Source organism: Heliconius melpomene, chromosome 19, assembly GCF_056956725.1.
Source record: "Heliconius melpomene rosina isolate 202511_hmr_F chromosome 19, ASM5695672v1, whole genome shotgun sequence".
NCBI classification, from domain to species: Eukaryota; Metazoa; Arthropoda; class Insecta; order Lepidoptera; family Nymphalidae; genus Heliconius; species Heliconius melpomene.
Window position 1 is genome coordinate 2,306,995 of NC_140407.1, and position 14,994 is coordinate 2,321,988.

At 34.4% G+C, this 14,994-nt stretch overlaps 3 protein-coding genes across 3 annotated transcripts in view; 1 reads left to right on the plus strand and 2 right to left on the minus strand.

The window, feature by feature from the left end:
* The window catches only part of Osi17 (DUF1676 domain-containing protein Osi17), a 35,854-nt gene extending 29,521 nt beyond the window's left edge, over positions 1-6,333 (plus strand). The window contains exons 4-11 of the mRNA XM_085203387.1: positions 544-797; positions 959-1,107; positions 1,276-1,373; positions 1,817-1,919; positions 2,376-2,460; positions 2,993-3,148; positions 4,429-4,601; positions 5,236-6,333. Of these exons, the coding sequence (XP_085059513.1) occupies positions 544-797; positions 959-1,107; positions 1,276-1,373; positions 1,817-1,919; positions 2,376-2,460; positions 2,993-3,148; positions 4,429-4,601; positions 5,236-5,380 (1,163 nt within the window). The 3' untranslated portion in view covers positions 5,381-6,333. The remainder of the gene's footprint in view (positions 1-543; positions 798-958; positions 1,108-1,275; positions 1,374-1,816; positions 1,920-2,375; positions 2,461-2,992; positions 3,149-4,428; positions 4,602-5,235) is intronic.
* Positions 6,334-6,756: 423 nt separating this feature from the next.
* LOC146528309 (uncharacterized) lies at positions 6,757-11,287 on the minus strand. Its single transcript, XM_085202804.1, has 6 exons — positions 11,274-11,287; positions 10,698-10,986; positions 9,936-10,181; positions 9,234-9,376; positions 8,418-8,562; positions 6,757-7,195 (listed from the first exon to the last, which is right to left on the minus strand). Exons 1-6 carry the CDS (start codon positions 11,285-11,287, stop codon positions 6,836-6,838), a joined length of 1,197 nt encoding a protein of 398 aa, XP_085058930.1. The 3' UTR covers positions 6,757-6,835.
* A 2,374-nt stretch (positions 11,288-13,661) lies between these two features.
* Osi18 (DUF1676 domain-containing protein Osi18) lies at positions 13,662-14,850 on the minus strand. The gene is made up of 3 exons (XM_085203578.1): positions 14,290-14,850; positions 14,068-14,214; positions 13,662-13,940 (listed from the first exon to the last, which is right to left on the minus strand). The coding sequence occupies exons 1-3, from the start codon at positions 14,768-14,770 to the stop codon at positions 13,759-13,761; spliced, it is 810 nt and encodes a 269-aa protein (XP_085059704.1). The 5' UTR covers positions 14,771-14,850; the 3' UTR covers positions 13,662-13,758.
* Positions 14,851-14,994: the final 144 nt, after the last annotated feature.

A 14,994-nucleotide genomic window follows, 5' to 3' on the forward strand; every position in this document is an offset into this window, starting at 1 on the left:
AATTATATCATTTATATAATTGGCTTTTTCATAACTTATAGTAGTTAAAAGCTATATATTTTAGTAAAAATTTGATTTTTTTGTAAAAGTAATTTTAAAAACTGCTGATATTTTTATGTAGAGTACTAAGCTTAAAAAATAAATTTTATAAAAAAAGGAGTTATAAGTAAATAAATAATTCACAGCAATTACTTTCACGTGATAAATTACTGAAATTACCAGCTGGATTCCAAGATTCTGTTTTTGCCGGTACTAATTTCACCAATCACCGTGTTTCTTACTCATTTGACCTAGAAGCTTTACATCCAATCTACGTACATAGGTGATATATTAAAATTACAAATAAACATACATAAAAACAAATAAAAAAAAAAAATTTCAATTATTTTTAAAAATAAATTAAAAAACAACTATCTAATTCTAAGGTACATAAGGCCCCATCCCTATTGAATCGTTACCATCGAGGGTATCTGCATGTCTAAGTTGTCCTCTTGGAATGTAAATATGTAATTAACTAGGTAATATGTAATACATTGTTTACAGAAAAATATTTAAAGAAGAAACTAGTAATGGCTGCCATAGGTATTATAGTTGCTGTGAAACTAATAGCCCTAAAGTTGGTATTCGTTTTACCAGTTATTTTTGGAATAACCACAGCTAAGAAATTGTTTATGAAGATCCTGTTGTTCCTCTTCCCAGCACTAAGTCATATATTTAAGCTGTGTTCTTGGTATCATCAGAACTATCATACCACGAAGTATCATCATCATCACCATTTGATCACACATCATCATAAAGTAAGATTTAACTTATTTTTTTTTCGTATCTCTACTGAAGATGATTGAATTTAAATATGTTATTATGTTACTAAATTACGTGTATTACGTGTATTACGTCTGCACTATCTAAGTATTTCTTTAAGCCGAGTAAATTATATATTAACAATATTTATCCCCAGGTTCCTCATTCTCATCATTCCCACGTATATGGGCCACCAGCTCATGGTGCGGTAGTAGTCAAACAAGGTAGTCATGTGGACAGTCCACCGGCATCTTTAGATCACTATCCTCAAGATTGGGAGTTATCTGGACCTGGACTTGGTAGCGAGTTAGTATTTTTTGAATAATTTTATTTAAACACTTTGTTTTACCCCTTATTATTCCCATGTAGGAATCGAACGCAAAAATATTGTCATGTTTTAAAATAATAGTTTTGTAAGTTAAAAAGATGACGTGAATAATACGTTATATATTTGAAAATTTCGTTGTTTTCCAGATATCTTTCCGATATCCATCGAAACGCCATAGCCAATTTCCAGCCTCAAGAAAATGACTTAAACGAAATCAATGCTTGGGGTCTTGGATTTCCACCAGGTAAACAAATATATTGAGAATTTATAATAAAAATATTGTACTTTTCAATCCTTATATTTTGTTAGCCAAAAAAACATGATATTACCAATGATACATCCACTTAAATGTTTATATCATTTACTAACTATTCCGAACATTTTTAATCCGTTTTATGTTAAGAATTTAATAAACACAAAAAATTAACTAGGCCGTCATGGCGGTGTAGTTTATCATCTAACATTAAGGAATGATTATATTTAATTAATATTAATTTCTCCACTTTGGTATACTAAACGCCACTCAACTCCCAATACTGGATATAGTGTATTAACTCTAGGTTGCATTTGCCTACCCTGGAACCGTGGAACTGCTCTCGTTTTTTTTATTATATATCTATAAAACATACCTTACTCCTTAGAATTAACTATTACATTTTACAATATTTTATATATATTTATTTTTAGGACAATCATTAAATGTTGGAGAATATGCAAGTCCAACTGCCATTGTTCCAAACACAATCGCTCCTAATACGGGACAAAAAATCGTTGTTAACAACGCTGCCAGGTAGACTTTTTTATATGAGCATATTTTTTACATATTACATATTAGAACAGAATAATTCATATGCATATGCTTATATAATAATTCATATGCATATTATAACAGAATATGAAGAACAGAGTATCTTAAGTCTTGTCATTGACATGTAGGATAATGGGAATGTAGGGATGTGTTGTGTTTAATATATAAAATATTAAATTCAGCCGGGGCGCAGGGGCACGAGCGAGTATCTGTAAACGCGATAGGTTGTGGATTCGATTCCCACCCGAGGAAATATAATATTTTATATTTTTATTCGCTCTGGTGTCGACGCTAAGCGCTGCGTTAAGTTCCGCCATTCAGCACGCAATGCGTCCAGAACGAGTCCCTCTACCTACCCTGCGATATGCGGGATACCGCGTGAAACTAAAAAAAATATAATTCTTTCCTTAAAGTATACTTAAACAATATTGTTTACAGACCGGTGGGACCTCCACAAAATCCATTTTATCGGCATAAAAAAACGTCGCCGCGAGATCCGGCGCAAGCAGAAAAGGATGCTTTGGTAATAAAATTTTTTATACTGTTATCATTTATACGATGTCTTGACGCATCTTTCTGGTTATTAAATTTTTATAACCCGCAAAAATGGAAATGAATAAAAATTTTAAATATTGTCACTTTTTGCTGAGATAACGCATATAGTACACCTATTATTTAATTTCTTATAGGTTTGCCTAAAATAATTTAATACAGATTGAACAATGTTTGAAAATTAACTTAATTTCTAAATAACTTATTTATCTAGATTAACTTATGAAGCTCCTGAGGCTGCTATGGCACAACAGCGCAATGTTTGTAAACGCAACGGTTGTGGGGTTGGGTGTTTGATTTCCAGTTGGCGGAATACATTATTTAGGTGTATTCCGTCTCTGTGATAACATAATAGAAGTTGACGTTGGATTCTATCATTCAATACTCAATATCTTCAAAACTAGATAGAAGGAAGGTGGAAAATAGAGTGTCCCAACACTAGTTTCCGTCTGCGTATACGGGGTACAATGTAAAAAAAACTTATAAGATATATAATTTTCTAGATACGCGCAGCCTCCTTAGCATCTCGGGCGCCGCCATCACCAGTACGAGATGAGCTATTAAGAATATCAGCGGCTAAATTATCTGAAAGTAATCGTGTTAAAGCTGAAACTGAATTAGTAAGACAGCAACAGGAAATATTGGCGGCGCAGGACCCGGTAAGGAAATTTAAATATTAAATTAAATAAAGCTGTTGAATCCATTATATACTGGAATAACGTCAGATTGTAAAAGCGATGGTTGTGGATTCGGTCCTCGCTTGAGTAAATAAACGACGAAACAAATAAAAAAAATATATTGAAACGAGAAATCATTTGAAAAATAGGAATATAATTTGGAAGAATATTATAAATTGACGTTTGCCATGACTATACTATAGTACAGTCGACGAGTCGTGCCCTCTTTTCCTACCGCCTACCGCCAAAATTAAAGAAAATATATGACAAGAAAAAATACTACATAATTCTTTTAAATATCAATGAAATTATCATAACAACGCATCCAAATTCTTACTGTCATACCTTTTAAAGTTCACTTTCACAACCGAATAAGGAATACAACAAATTGACTCACGACGTAATAAAGTCACGTGAAATGCAAATGTACCGGTTCACGTGACATTTAAGTTTCCCCCAAAGAGCTTTAATACGTGACAGTTTTACTTATGTTGTACAATACAAACGTCGCTGTCGTTATATACGTTTTTTTTTGTTGACATATTTTGGCTTTTATAGAATTTTGACAAGAAAAGTTTAGCTTAAGCGGTGGAACTCAACGCCGCGCTTAGTCTCGATGCCAGAGCGAAAAATTAAAATATTAAATATTATTAATAAATATTTTGTTTACTCGAGTGTTAATCAAACCCACAATCTGTCGCATTCCACAGTCGCACACTTGTGCCCTTGCGCACGACTGGCCTCAAAAAGATTTTAACATCCCTTTAGATTCGTTTTATTATTTGTTTTAGTATATAATAACTCTGTTTTTATTTATGAATCAATAATGTTGATTATTTATGTGCTAAGGTTAAAGTTGAGTTTAATTTACTATATATAAATTATCAGGGACATGTTAAAGGGAACTTATCCCGAATGAACACCGAAATTGGCACCCATATATGTATATTTCCCATTCTTTGATCGATGAAGTCGATAATTGAATATTTAACTCTATTTGGCTCTCATTTCACAATCATAGTTTTGATGGGATGTGATTACTTTTTGTAACGAAATTATTTCTTATTAATTATGAGGTTGAGACAAAGCGCGGCGTTAAGTTCCAACACTCAACACGCAAAGCATCCAGAATTCGGCGGAAGGTGGAGAATAGAGTGTCTTAACACTAGATTCCCTCTGCCTACCCTGCTCTGTGTGGAATGCTGCTGTGTGTATTCTGGAAAAAAAAATACTTATTACGTATTTGTTTTGTTTATTTTCAGGAAACAATAACAGCGGAGAAATTCTATGGAAATCTACTGGAAAGAGTCGATACGATATTAGCTTCCATAGGCGCTAAAGACGTAGGATGTAGAGAAAGGGCGGTGTGTTCATTATACAGTGATCCGTTCAAGCACTCGCCGTATAGCAATCTGGTGTCGAATGAATTGAGCAAGTAAGTGAACACTTCACACTAAATACACAGATAATATGAAAATAAATACAGCTTCACGCTGTATATTTGTACTTCTGTAACTACTCATATAGCATTATCTGTATTTAATGCTATATGGATAGTTTTGTTTAGTTACCAGAGCGAGAAAATGTAAATAATTTCTACGAATGGGAAGCGAAACCACGAATCCATAGCTGTCACGCATACTGTCAGCTGTGCCGCGACGCCACAATGGTCACTACCCATATTATAATATGTTTTTAAATATATTTTAGTATATTAGCCGAACATTTATATTATGGATAAAGTTCAAATGAGATAATATTTTTAATTTCTCCAAACTTGCCAGAAATTGTGTATAATAAATGTACATATCCCTTGAAGTAATAAACTAATATAATATTAATAGGAGCACTTGCAGTGATTACATCAGTACGAATTCCAGACACTATGTGTTGAATAGCGGAATTCAACACCACACTTTGTCTTACCAGAGCAAGGAAATGAAAATAATTAATTCCCCCGAGTGGGAATTGAACCCACATCTATCCCGTTTGTAGTGAAGTGCTGTACCACTGTGCCTCAATGACCGATTACATAGACCGTATATTGATTTTTTTTTCTTTTTTTTCAGGGATTCCAGTGAACTCGTACCGCCAGCGGAAAGCAAAATGGCATTCCGATACTTCAGATACGTACAAGCAGCACGAGACGGACAAGAATCTAATGACTGCCTAACAATATATCCTCAATGTAATGTTGATTATAGCAAGAAATAATTATTTTGTACATACACATAGAATTATATTATAATTCTTGTACAAGTGCGTTTGTGACACTACTCTTGCAAAACGAATGCACTGATTTTGATGAAATTTTGTTTTTATATTTTAATAACTTCCTGGATGGTTCGCAATTTCAATTACACCCGAGCTGGCGCTGCAGTCTTGAAAATCATACAAAAAACCTTGAAATGGCTACCTCTCCTGCTGTAGGTGCTCGGATATGCGTCAATGAAAATGTAAAAATAACTTTTTTTGATAACTGCATTTATTAAAATAATTAATTCCAAATAATAGTGTAATTTATCTATCTATAAGATATCTTAAATTTTATTAGTCAACCGTTTAATGTGTATTAATTTACTCTAAATGAGTGATTGGTTTATTAATAGTGAAAAAGAAATACTGAAATCTTGATTTAAACTATATTATATTACTATCTTTTTCTATTGAACGTAAAGTAAATAGGTCTATGTGTGCAGAATTTTATTTGTTTTAATATATTTGTTCATGACATGAATGAATACATTACGAAATAATTACTTTTTAAAAATTAAGGCCAATATATATAAAGTCCAGCCTCAAAAAGGAAAGAAAGGATAAATGTCAACTAAAATAATTATTGCTGTGTAAGCGAAAATATGCATTTACTTTTTAGAATAAGCTGTACATTTTGGATTTTAACTATTATTAATGTTATCTTTTTATACTTACTAATTTATTTATTTGTTTATTGCTTTATTGACTGAAGGTAAATGAGTAGTTGACTCAATTTTAATTTAATTTCTTCTTCTTACTTTTGAACATTCTTCTCATAGATCCTTAAAGTTAAATCGTAAGCTAAGCTTAGAGCCATCAAGTCACTAGGACATTATTTAAATTGTAATTATTTAATTATATTTATTGTTAAATTTTATTCGTTAAATAAAGATATTTTTTTATTATCGTTTGCTGTGTTTTTCCATTAACAAATTAATAATATATCTATGTATTATGTTGTAAACATACAACTTATATTTAAACATAAAAAAACAGTCGAATTGATAAACTCCTTTTCTTAGAGAAGTCGGTTAAAAATATTATTAGGTTCCCTCTACCAATCCATTTAATTTCTAGTATTAAAAAGTAATACTTTAGACAATTCATAAAGCCATCTGTCTCAGCTTGTCCAATTAACTACTAAACCTTTATTTTTGAAATAGCTATAAACAAAACTTAATATAAGGAATAAGGGTACACCGTTGTTCCAACCATCTAAGGACACAAAAAAAAAAACATTAAAAAACTTAAAATAACTGAATTTGACGTAACTTTATTTAGACACAGAACACATTATAAGTGTAGTCAATAATATTAATAATAATTGGCGAGAATTGGGGAAGTCCTATATCCAGCAGTGGACAAAAGATGGCTGTTGATGATGATGATGATGATGATGATTCAAAATAAAATCTATTCCATGTATATATGTTGAAATTTCTCTTCACCCAATTTATAACTAACATCCAGGAAAAAGTTCTTTTTCAATCTAGGCGCTGCGTGCTTAGTGTCGTTGAATCTCATATCGAGCCACACGTACGGCAATCTCGATTCATACGCGTCCCACAAGAAGTCCAAAACCACATGATTGTCTAAGATAGTGAAGTAGTGGACTATCCGTTCCGACCGCAGTCTCATGCTGAAAGCTCCTAAGCCTACTAAGCCATCGCCGGCCCAGCTTGCGCCTTTGTAACATCGATGCAATGCTGCACCACTCTCAATACCATACTTGGCCCAGTCTCCGTTTATACATAAAAACCAGCCCCATTCCGCCTGAAAATATTTAGTAAAAAACAGTTTGACGCTGTATGCCGCACACAGCAGGGCAGGCAGAAGGAACCTAGTGTTGAGACACTCCGTTCTCCAAATATTTAGTATTGGCTGTAATCTCTATATTATATAAAACAGTAAAAATATTTTGTCTGTATATTTAGTATTTTTGACTGAAATGTATAGAAGGATACTTAAAAACTATACTTAATAATAAAAAGCAAAAATATATTTTTTTAATTTCATGTCTGTCTGTTTAAATGGTCACGCTTATCTTCAAACTGCTTAAAATTTCACCAATTGTTTTGTTTTAACTTAGCTTAACATTTAAAGTTTGTTTTATCAAAATTGGTTCATTAAAAAAACGTTATCGTCATTTGAATGAATTCATTAGTTGGCCTGCGAATATATAGCAGTTTTTTAATAAATGTATATTTTTAACCGCCTTTGAAAACAAAGAGGAGCATTACAGTTATTTTACAAAGAATATTATAAATTCTTATCCAAATCAATAATTTAACATTTAAGGCTGTTTCTCAACGAGTAAATTAAATTATTCATGGACATCAACACACTTGACAGTGTGTCAATTCTGTTTATTAAATGAATAATCATGTAGTTTATAATATAGGTATGTTTTTTTTCAGCTTCACCCCGTATCATGCATGTAGCAGGGTAGACAAAGGGAAGCTAGTGTTAGGACACTCCGTTCTCCACCTTTCGCCGAATTGACGAAACAACGCTGCGGCTTTGTATTGGTACCAGAGCGAAATAGTGAAAATATTAATTAGTTTATTTCCTCGACTGGGAATCGAACCCACAACCTGTCACATTTACAGTCACACGCTTGTTGCACAGTATTAGTACTGTGACACAGTGTATTCTTTTTATATATTTTTCATCAGCCTATCGCCGTCCACTACTGAACGTAGGCCTCCCTCATCAAGCGCCAACCATCCCGGTCTTGGGCTTCTCGTATCCATCCGGTGCCAGCCACCTTCTTTAAATCGTCCGTCCATCGTGCTGCAGGGCGTCCTACACTACGCTTGCCTAAGCGCGGTCTCCACTCTAGCACGTATCGGCTCCATCGACCGTCGATACGTCTGGAGACATGGCCGGCCCAGTTCCACTTCAGCGTGCTGATTCTTCGTGCAATGTCAGTGACTTTGGTTCTCTGGCGAATCGCTTTTATATATATATATATATATAGATAATTTAAATGTACCTTAGGACAAACTGGTAAAGACTCCTCAGTTCTAACTACGTATTTGTGGAAAGGTGTAGGTTTTCTTTTAAAAGCCCACATGAACTGATATCCCACTATTACAAAGTCCTCAACGGTTGGAGGCGAGGGCGGTCTTTGATCTTTTCTGTAAAAAAAATATTGATTCACTTTATTAAGGGTTATGTTTTATATAAATTATAAAAATAGTAACGTTATAAAACTGCAAATCAAGAAAAAAGTTTATTTTTTTCATTATAGAAGTATGTTATAAGAGGATGAAGAATATTCTTAAAAAAAAAAGTTTGAGTCGGACTCGTCCAAAGCGGGTTCCGTACCAACTTTAGTTTATCTATTAAATTCGACAAACTTAAGTTTGTGGGCATAAATATGCACGCATTTTGTATGCAATAAACTATATAACACTTTTCAGATTTTTTCCTTTATTTATAATGTAAGTTCACACTTCGTGCCAAATTTCAGAACTGTACCACGGAAAGTACCGGTGATTTTCATATAAAATGCAGCAAAATCGTTACATAAATGCTCGTATCGTTTGATTGCATTTACTCAAAAGCTTGATTTTTATTTTTTTTCTGCTTCAAGGGACCATAGATCTAAATATTTGATATTAACTTCAGCTTGACGCCCCTACACGATCTCGAGATAAATGGTCTTTACAGACGGACATACAAACAAACAACCAATTGATATGATTGATGAACCTATAAGGATTCCGTTTTTACGTTTTGTGGTACGGAACCCTAAAAAAGTACAGATAAGCAATTTTTATTTTACAAAATATATATTAAATATTACGCATGTGAAGTAGCTCTTAAACAGACGTAAGCACTGTTTGAGTTCATATAATATCCAAAAACCGTGTACGTTGTGGCCCACACGGCGAGATCGAAGGTAACTGAAAATGGATGGGAACGATTGACGTTCTCAGGGTAGTGCCACTGAAACATGAAACTTTTAATTATTTCATTTCATTGAAAAATAGAAACGTATATTATTCATTATTTTTGCTTATTAATTTTAAATTTGGCCCATATTGGCGCAGTGGCACAGCTTGTGTTTGTAAACGCGGTAGTAGCGGTCTCAATTTCTACTCGACTCAAGGAGAAGAATAAACATCATAGATTTCTGAAAACTGTTCTGTATGGTTGAGGAATATACTTATACTTATAATTACAACGGACATTTCTGCAATAGTTTAAAAATCGCAATCCTCTGAGTAATCTGTCAACACTATTGTATTATATACAATACTAGCTGCCCGCCCGCGGCTTAGCCTGCGTGAACTACGTTATTATTAATTTCTGTTTCCATGAATACTTTCGATTTTAAACCGTACTAATTTCAAGATTGTAGGTGAACGAGAAGTTCAGCCTCCAGAATTCGGCGGAAAATGGGGAACGAAGTGTCTCAACACTTGGTTCCCTCTGCCTACCCTTCCGTGTGCGGGATATAGCGTTAAACCGGTAAATAATAATAGCAATTTCAAAAAATACTCACCAAAGGATGATAATGTATACGTGATGGTGACAAATACATAGAACTGTTAAAATTGTTATGGTTTGTATCGTACCAGGCGCCCAGAACATTTTCTAATATTGGAAAATCGTATTTATCTTGCAGTATTAGATGAGTGGACGACGCGGTGGTCAGCACGTGCCGCGTGGTGATGAGGGCGCAGCCGGCCAGGGGAGTCAAACGTTTGTACACTGTGGTACAGTAGCACCCAAAATAACCGGCATTGAACTGTCATTTTTTTAATGAAAATATGAGATATTTTTAAAAAATAAATAAGGATTTAAATGTAGTGGAATTTGGACCCGCGCGTCTTGGAAAACGTTCAAGCGATCTGACCACTAAGCCATAGGTTACAGCTATTTGTGTTGTTATTGGACCCAAGTCCCGCTACGTTTAGATTTTTACACATTTTCTAAAAAATATTCCATTCCATTGTGTAAAAATTTTAAAATTATCATAGCGTTCGGCGCTCCGTTGTCTCTGACCACCCCGCTAGGGATAAAGCGTGAACTGCTGCTGCTGCTGCTGTGAACGCCGTGCTTTATCACTACACCAGAGCGAAGAAATAAAAAATATAAATTTAAATAAATATTTAATTGCCTCGAGTGGGGATCGAACCCACAGCCAGTCGCCTTTACAGTCACACTTTGTGCCCCTGCGCCACGACCGGCTTCGACACTGAGTTCTCCCTGGATACCATTATTTAATTAACGATTAATAATGATAAGCAAAAACAATACTTACCGTACTTCTCCAACCATAAGTGGCCTTATAATGTGGGGATGCCCTATAAGGCCTTAACAGTTCTTCATACCAACCCGGATAATATGGCAAAAAGAAGGGTTCCTCTACCCGAAAATCCGGGGATTGGTAATTATATGGTACTCTTTCATCGGTTCCTGGTAAAAATGGTGATATAGTGGTCGTATAACGTGTGGGGTCATGCTCCTTTTCTGAAGGTGGAGCGTTCCACTGAATGTCTTTATAATAATATTGTGATAGAACGATTTTAGGCCATAGAATTATAATTAACCTGAAATTAATTAATTTGGTGACTATTGTTTGTTTATGTTTTTTTAACTTAAATTCGAGTTCCGTAACTTAACACGCAATGCCTCCAGAATTCGGCTGAAAGTGGGCAGCGGAGTGTCCTCACACTAGACTCTCTCTGCCTATCCTGCTTCAGGCAGGATACAGCGCGAAGCTGTATGTGTGTTGTGAAGTGGTTAGAGCATTACTATCAGGATATCTGTTTGAAAAGCTTAACATATTACAAGAGTATAGATTATTAAGTCGTCTATATACAAAAGATAAACTTACCAAAGATGCTTCATGATGTCGTAATGTGAGATGTGAGATGCTTATGCATAATAGTACTTATATATGCTTTTAAAGATGAAAATGTTGCCAACTGTAAAATGATAATTTTTCTTTAGGTATTGCTTTTTTAACTATAATTTTGGACCCAGAGGGAGAGAATTTCGACAATGTTGGATAAGAACGTGTTGCTTATTAGTTAGAGTGTTTTGGGCAAATTTTCTCCAAAAAATTATATTAGAAGAAATTCATTACCGTGTTTTCTTTAATAATATCAAGGCAATCGTGGCGCCGAGTTCCGAGATTGCGGTCCGCCACTCGCTAGAATTCGGCGGAAAGTGGGGAACGGAGTGTCTTAACACTAGTTTCCAAGGTTTCCTCTGCCTACCCTGTTTTGTGTGGGATACGCCGTGAAACTAAAACATTTTAAAAAATCACCTATAAACGTCGAGTACACCTACAGAGTGCAAACAAGTTCACCCCCAATTCCGGCAACGCATTCACAACCACTTACTATGAAGCAATCTTCGTGCTCGTTTACCTCCTTTTCTTTTTCCATAAAAAACCTGGAAGATCATTTTAAAAGTGTGACAACACAAGAAATTCTTTTATAAGATATTTTCCCCGGCTATTATCACATGCATTGTTTACGAAATGAAAGGAATGCAAGAAAACATTGAATTTCTTTCGTTCGTTCCTTTTAGTTTAGATTTTTTTCGTATAGTATTTTCAACGTAACGCCAGAATATGTTTGTGTTTAACATGTTTACCGTGGATCAGAGTCGGGTAAGCCGTCGAAGTAAACCTTTTGATATTTATATACTTATGCATTTTCCAGTAGAGCCCAAGTACAGATTTGCTGTCCCGTAATATTACACTTCACCAATAGCTTACCACCAATTTTGAAACATTTCTCATATTGACCATAAAAAGGTAAGAGTTCATGTTTTTTAGCCTGCAATTCGTCAAAAACCTACATTTACCTCCATATTAGTCTAGTTTTGTAAAATTCCTATTGAAAACTATACCGATAAAGCGACTTTTTTTGTAAACATAAGCAATTCGAGTGATATGACCTAATGACTTAAAATCACGCAGCTAACAATGAAAATTTCTTGTATACTGTTGAAATTAGTTACAATTTTACTCTTGGTAAGACTTTTATAATAACTTTTTATTATATTTTTATACAGCTTCACGCTGTATCACGCATGAACCAGGGTAGGCAGAGAGAACCTAGTTTTAAGACACTCTGCTCCCCTCTTTCCACCGTTTTCTGGAGGCATTGCGTGTTGAGTGGCGGAACACTTCGTAAATAGTTTGATTGATTAACTTTGATTGATCATCAACGAAACGTAAACATATAATTCATAAGTTTGATCATCAAGTATTCATTTACAGCAACTGTGTGTTGAGTTGCGGAACTCAACGCTGTGCTTTAATAGATTAATGGATTATTATTATAATATTTCAGGTAACAATATCTAAATTAACTGGAATAAATAGGCATAAAAGAGCCAACTTGGACAATTTCAACATCCTTCTGAATATTTACAAAATGAATCCTTTAAAACATTCAAAGGTATTCAATACGTTTTCTAATAGTATACTTTTACCGAGGCCGGATGAACTGCGTCCTGTCTTGAATTATAATTCGGATGAAAGTAGTATACGAAACGATACGATGGACTCAAAACGTGTAGAAGTACACCAATCAACTACCCCGTCTTTGGACAAGAGCGATTTAATTCTAACAGATCTTAGTGCCTTATATAATTCAACTTTTGATAAAATAACTTATAATAGAATGAAAAATGTAAGTAACTTTGATTTGGACCAAAATTCTTCAGAAGAATTGAAACGTGACTTAAAAAATAACAGGAGAAATGTTCGCTTGAATGTGTATAATTTAAATGCAAGGATTGAAGACAATAGGGTTAATTACAGAGACGCGGGAGTAGTCATCGTTAAATGAAACGTATTTGTAAAAGTACAGGTAACTTAAAACTAATATAATCGTGCTAGTGTCCTAATAATTTCAGCATACCAAATATAACAAAAAACAGTGATATCTATTAATAAAATTTGTTTAAATTTTATTTCATTAATTGTTTATAAATTTAATCTTTACTAACCACTATTTGTTAAATTGCTCAATAAAATATTTTATATTTAATTATATTAGATGTCTTTAAGCTAAAAGTTTTTCAAATGTACTTTAGTCATTTTCTAATTTATTTCATTCTGACTTTCGACTTTTCACTGTTATTCAAATGAGCTCCAAGAATTTCGTCCTTTACTTGTGCAGAATATATAATGTGTAAATGAATTTAGATTTCATTGATCAATAAACTATATAACCATGAGAAGTAGGAAAAATTAAAAGATTAATTAAAATTGAAACTTAATAATACATTTTATTTACATTACAAATAAATAAATTAAATAAATAAATTAGGTAGAGGTCCGTCTTATGTATAATATTTGGTTAAATTTGTCCGGAGTAGGCGATTTCGTGGGCGTCTTCGTATGACCTCGCTTGGTAGGGACCGTGCGCGTCCCAAGCTGGGGCATGGTGGTCGACATGGTGCTCGACGTGGTGTTGTGGGTAGTGGATCACTTCGTAGTTAACAACCTTTGGTTTCGTGAACTTGAAGATGACCATAGCACCTGAAAAATTTATAAAATAAATTACTTTTTCGTTCACAAAAGTTTATAGATATAAATGTTTGTTTACAGTATGATATTTTTTATGAGTTTATATATGATATATAGTATGTTTATCTTTAATACTAACCAGACAGGACCAAAGAAATGAGACCAAGAGTCAAGGCCTTCCATGTTTTCAAGGCAATCATAGCAAGGGCGAGGGGAACTAGAACTGAAGCCTTGAATTTCAAACCGAGGAGGAAAGGAAGGAGCACCTTCTTGATGAAACCATGTTCTGAAAAAATATATTAAAACATTAGAACCTAAAAACATTTATATTATTACGAAATATTTGGAACATGAAACGCACTGCTCTTGATTCTCAAAGGCTTGGGGAGCTTGATCTTCTTCTTTCTGCCTTCAAAGGTATCGACCTCATCTTCTCCATCCAAAGACATATCCAATTCAGAAGGAAGATCAGCCATCAGCGATCTTGGCACGTATTCAGATGCAGCACTATTGGAGATTTCTTCTGGTACTTTCACTCTCACTGCATGGGTTTCGATGAAGCGATCTACTTTGTCAATGATCCCGAATGCCGGATCCTTGGCCATTCTGGGGTCAACAGGTTCCTCTTCGATTTCAGCATTTTTGATTATTGATAGGTTTTCCGTGATCTTGATCTCATCGTCGTTAGCCACACGGGAAATCCATTCAAGAGCCCTCGGCTTAACACACTCCACCGAATATTGGCTCAAACATTCATTGTAAATGTTTCTCACGAGCCTCGAAGCCGAGTACTGGCCACTAGCGAATGCCGCTATCGACAATATCACAAATAATTTAAACATATTGCACTGTTTATTTGGTCACTGTTGGTTTGACGGCAGGAGCGTCTTACTGCCGTCCGTCTATCGGTCACACTGTATGTCAGGGTAGTCCAGGGCTTAGTTTATATACGAGCATTAATACGTGATGTGGGATACGAATGCGCCTTGGTGCTAACAACGCCGGTGCGTTTGCGACGGAACGTGGTACATTTTAAGTGGTAACGACATTGTATTGGAAAACTGTC

What these genes read in the sequence shown, in the direction of transcription:
- LOC146528309 (XM_085202804.1), bottom strand. An exon ending in GTATACATTATCATCCTTTG is followed by an intron (nt 9,377 to 9,935) that starts GTGAGTATTTTT and finishes TTCATGTTTCAG; the next exon opens with TGGCACTACCCTGAGAACGT. An exon ending in CTTTACCAGTTTGTCCTAAG is followed by an intron (nt 7,196 to 8,417) that starts GTACATTTAAAT and finishes AAATATTTTCAG; the next exon opens with GCGGAATGGGGCTGGTTTTT.
- Osi18 (XM_085203578.1), bottom strand. Translation starts at nt 14,770, where the DNA reads ATGTTTAAATTATTTGTGATATTGTCGATAGCGGCATTCGCTAGTGGC. An exon ending in GCCTTTGAGAATCAAGAGCA is followed by an intron (nt 14,215 to 14,289) that starts GTGCGTTTCATG and finishes ATATTTTTTCAG; the next exon opens with AACATGGTTTCATCAAGAAG. An exon ending in CATTTCTTTGGTCCTGTCTG is followed by an intron (nt 13,941 to 14,067) that starts GTTAGTATTAAA and finishes TAAATTTTTCAG; the next exon opens with GTGCTATGGTCATCTTCAAG.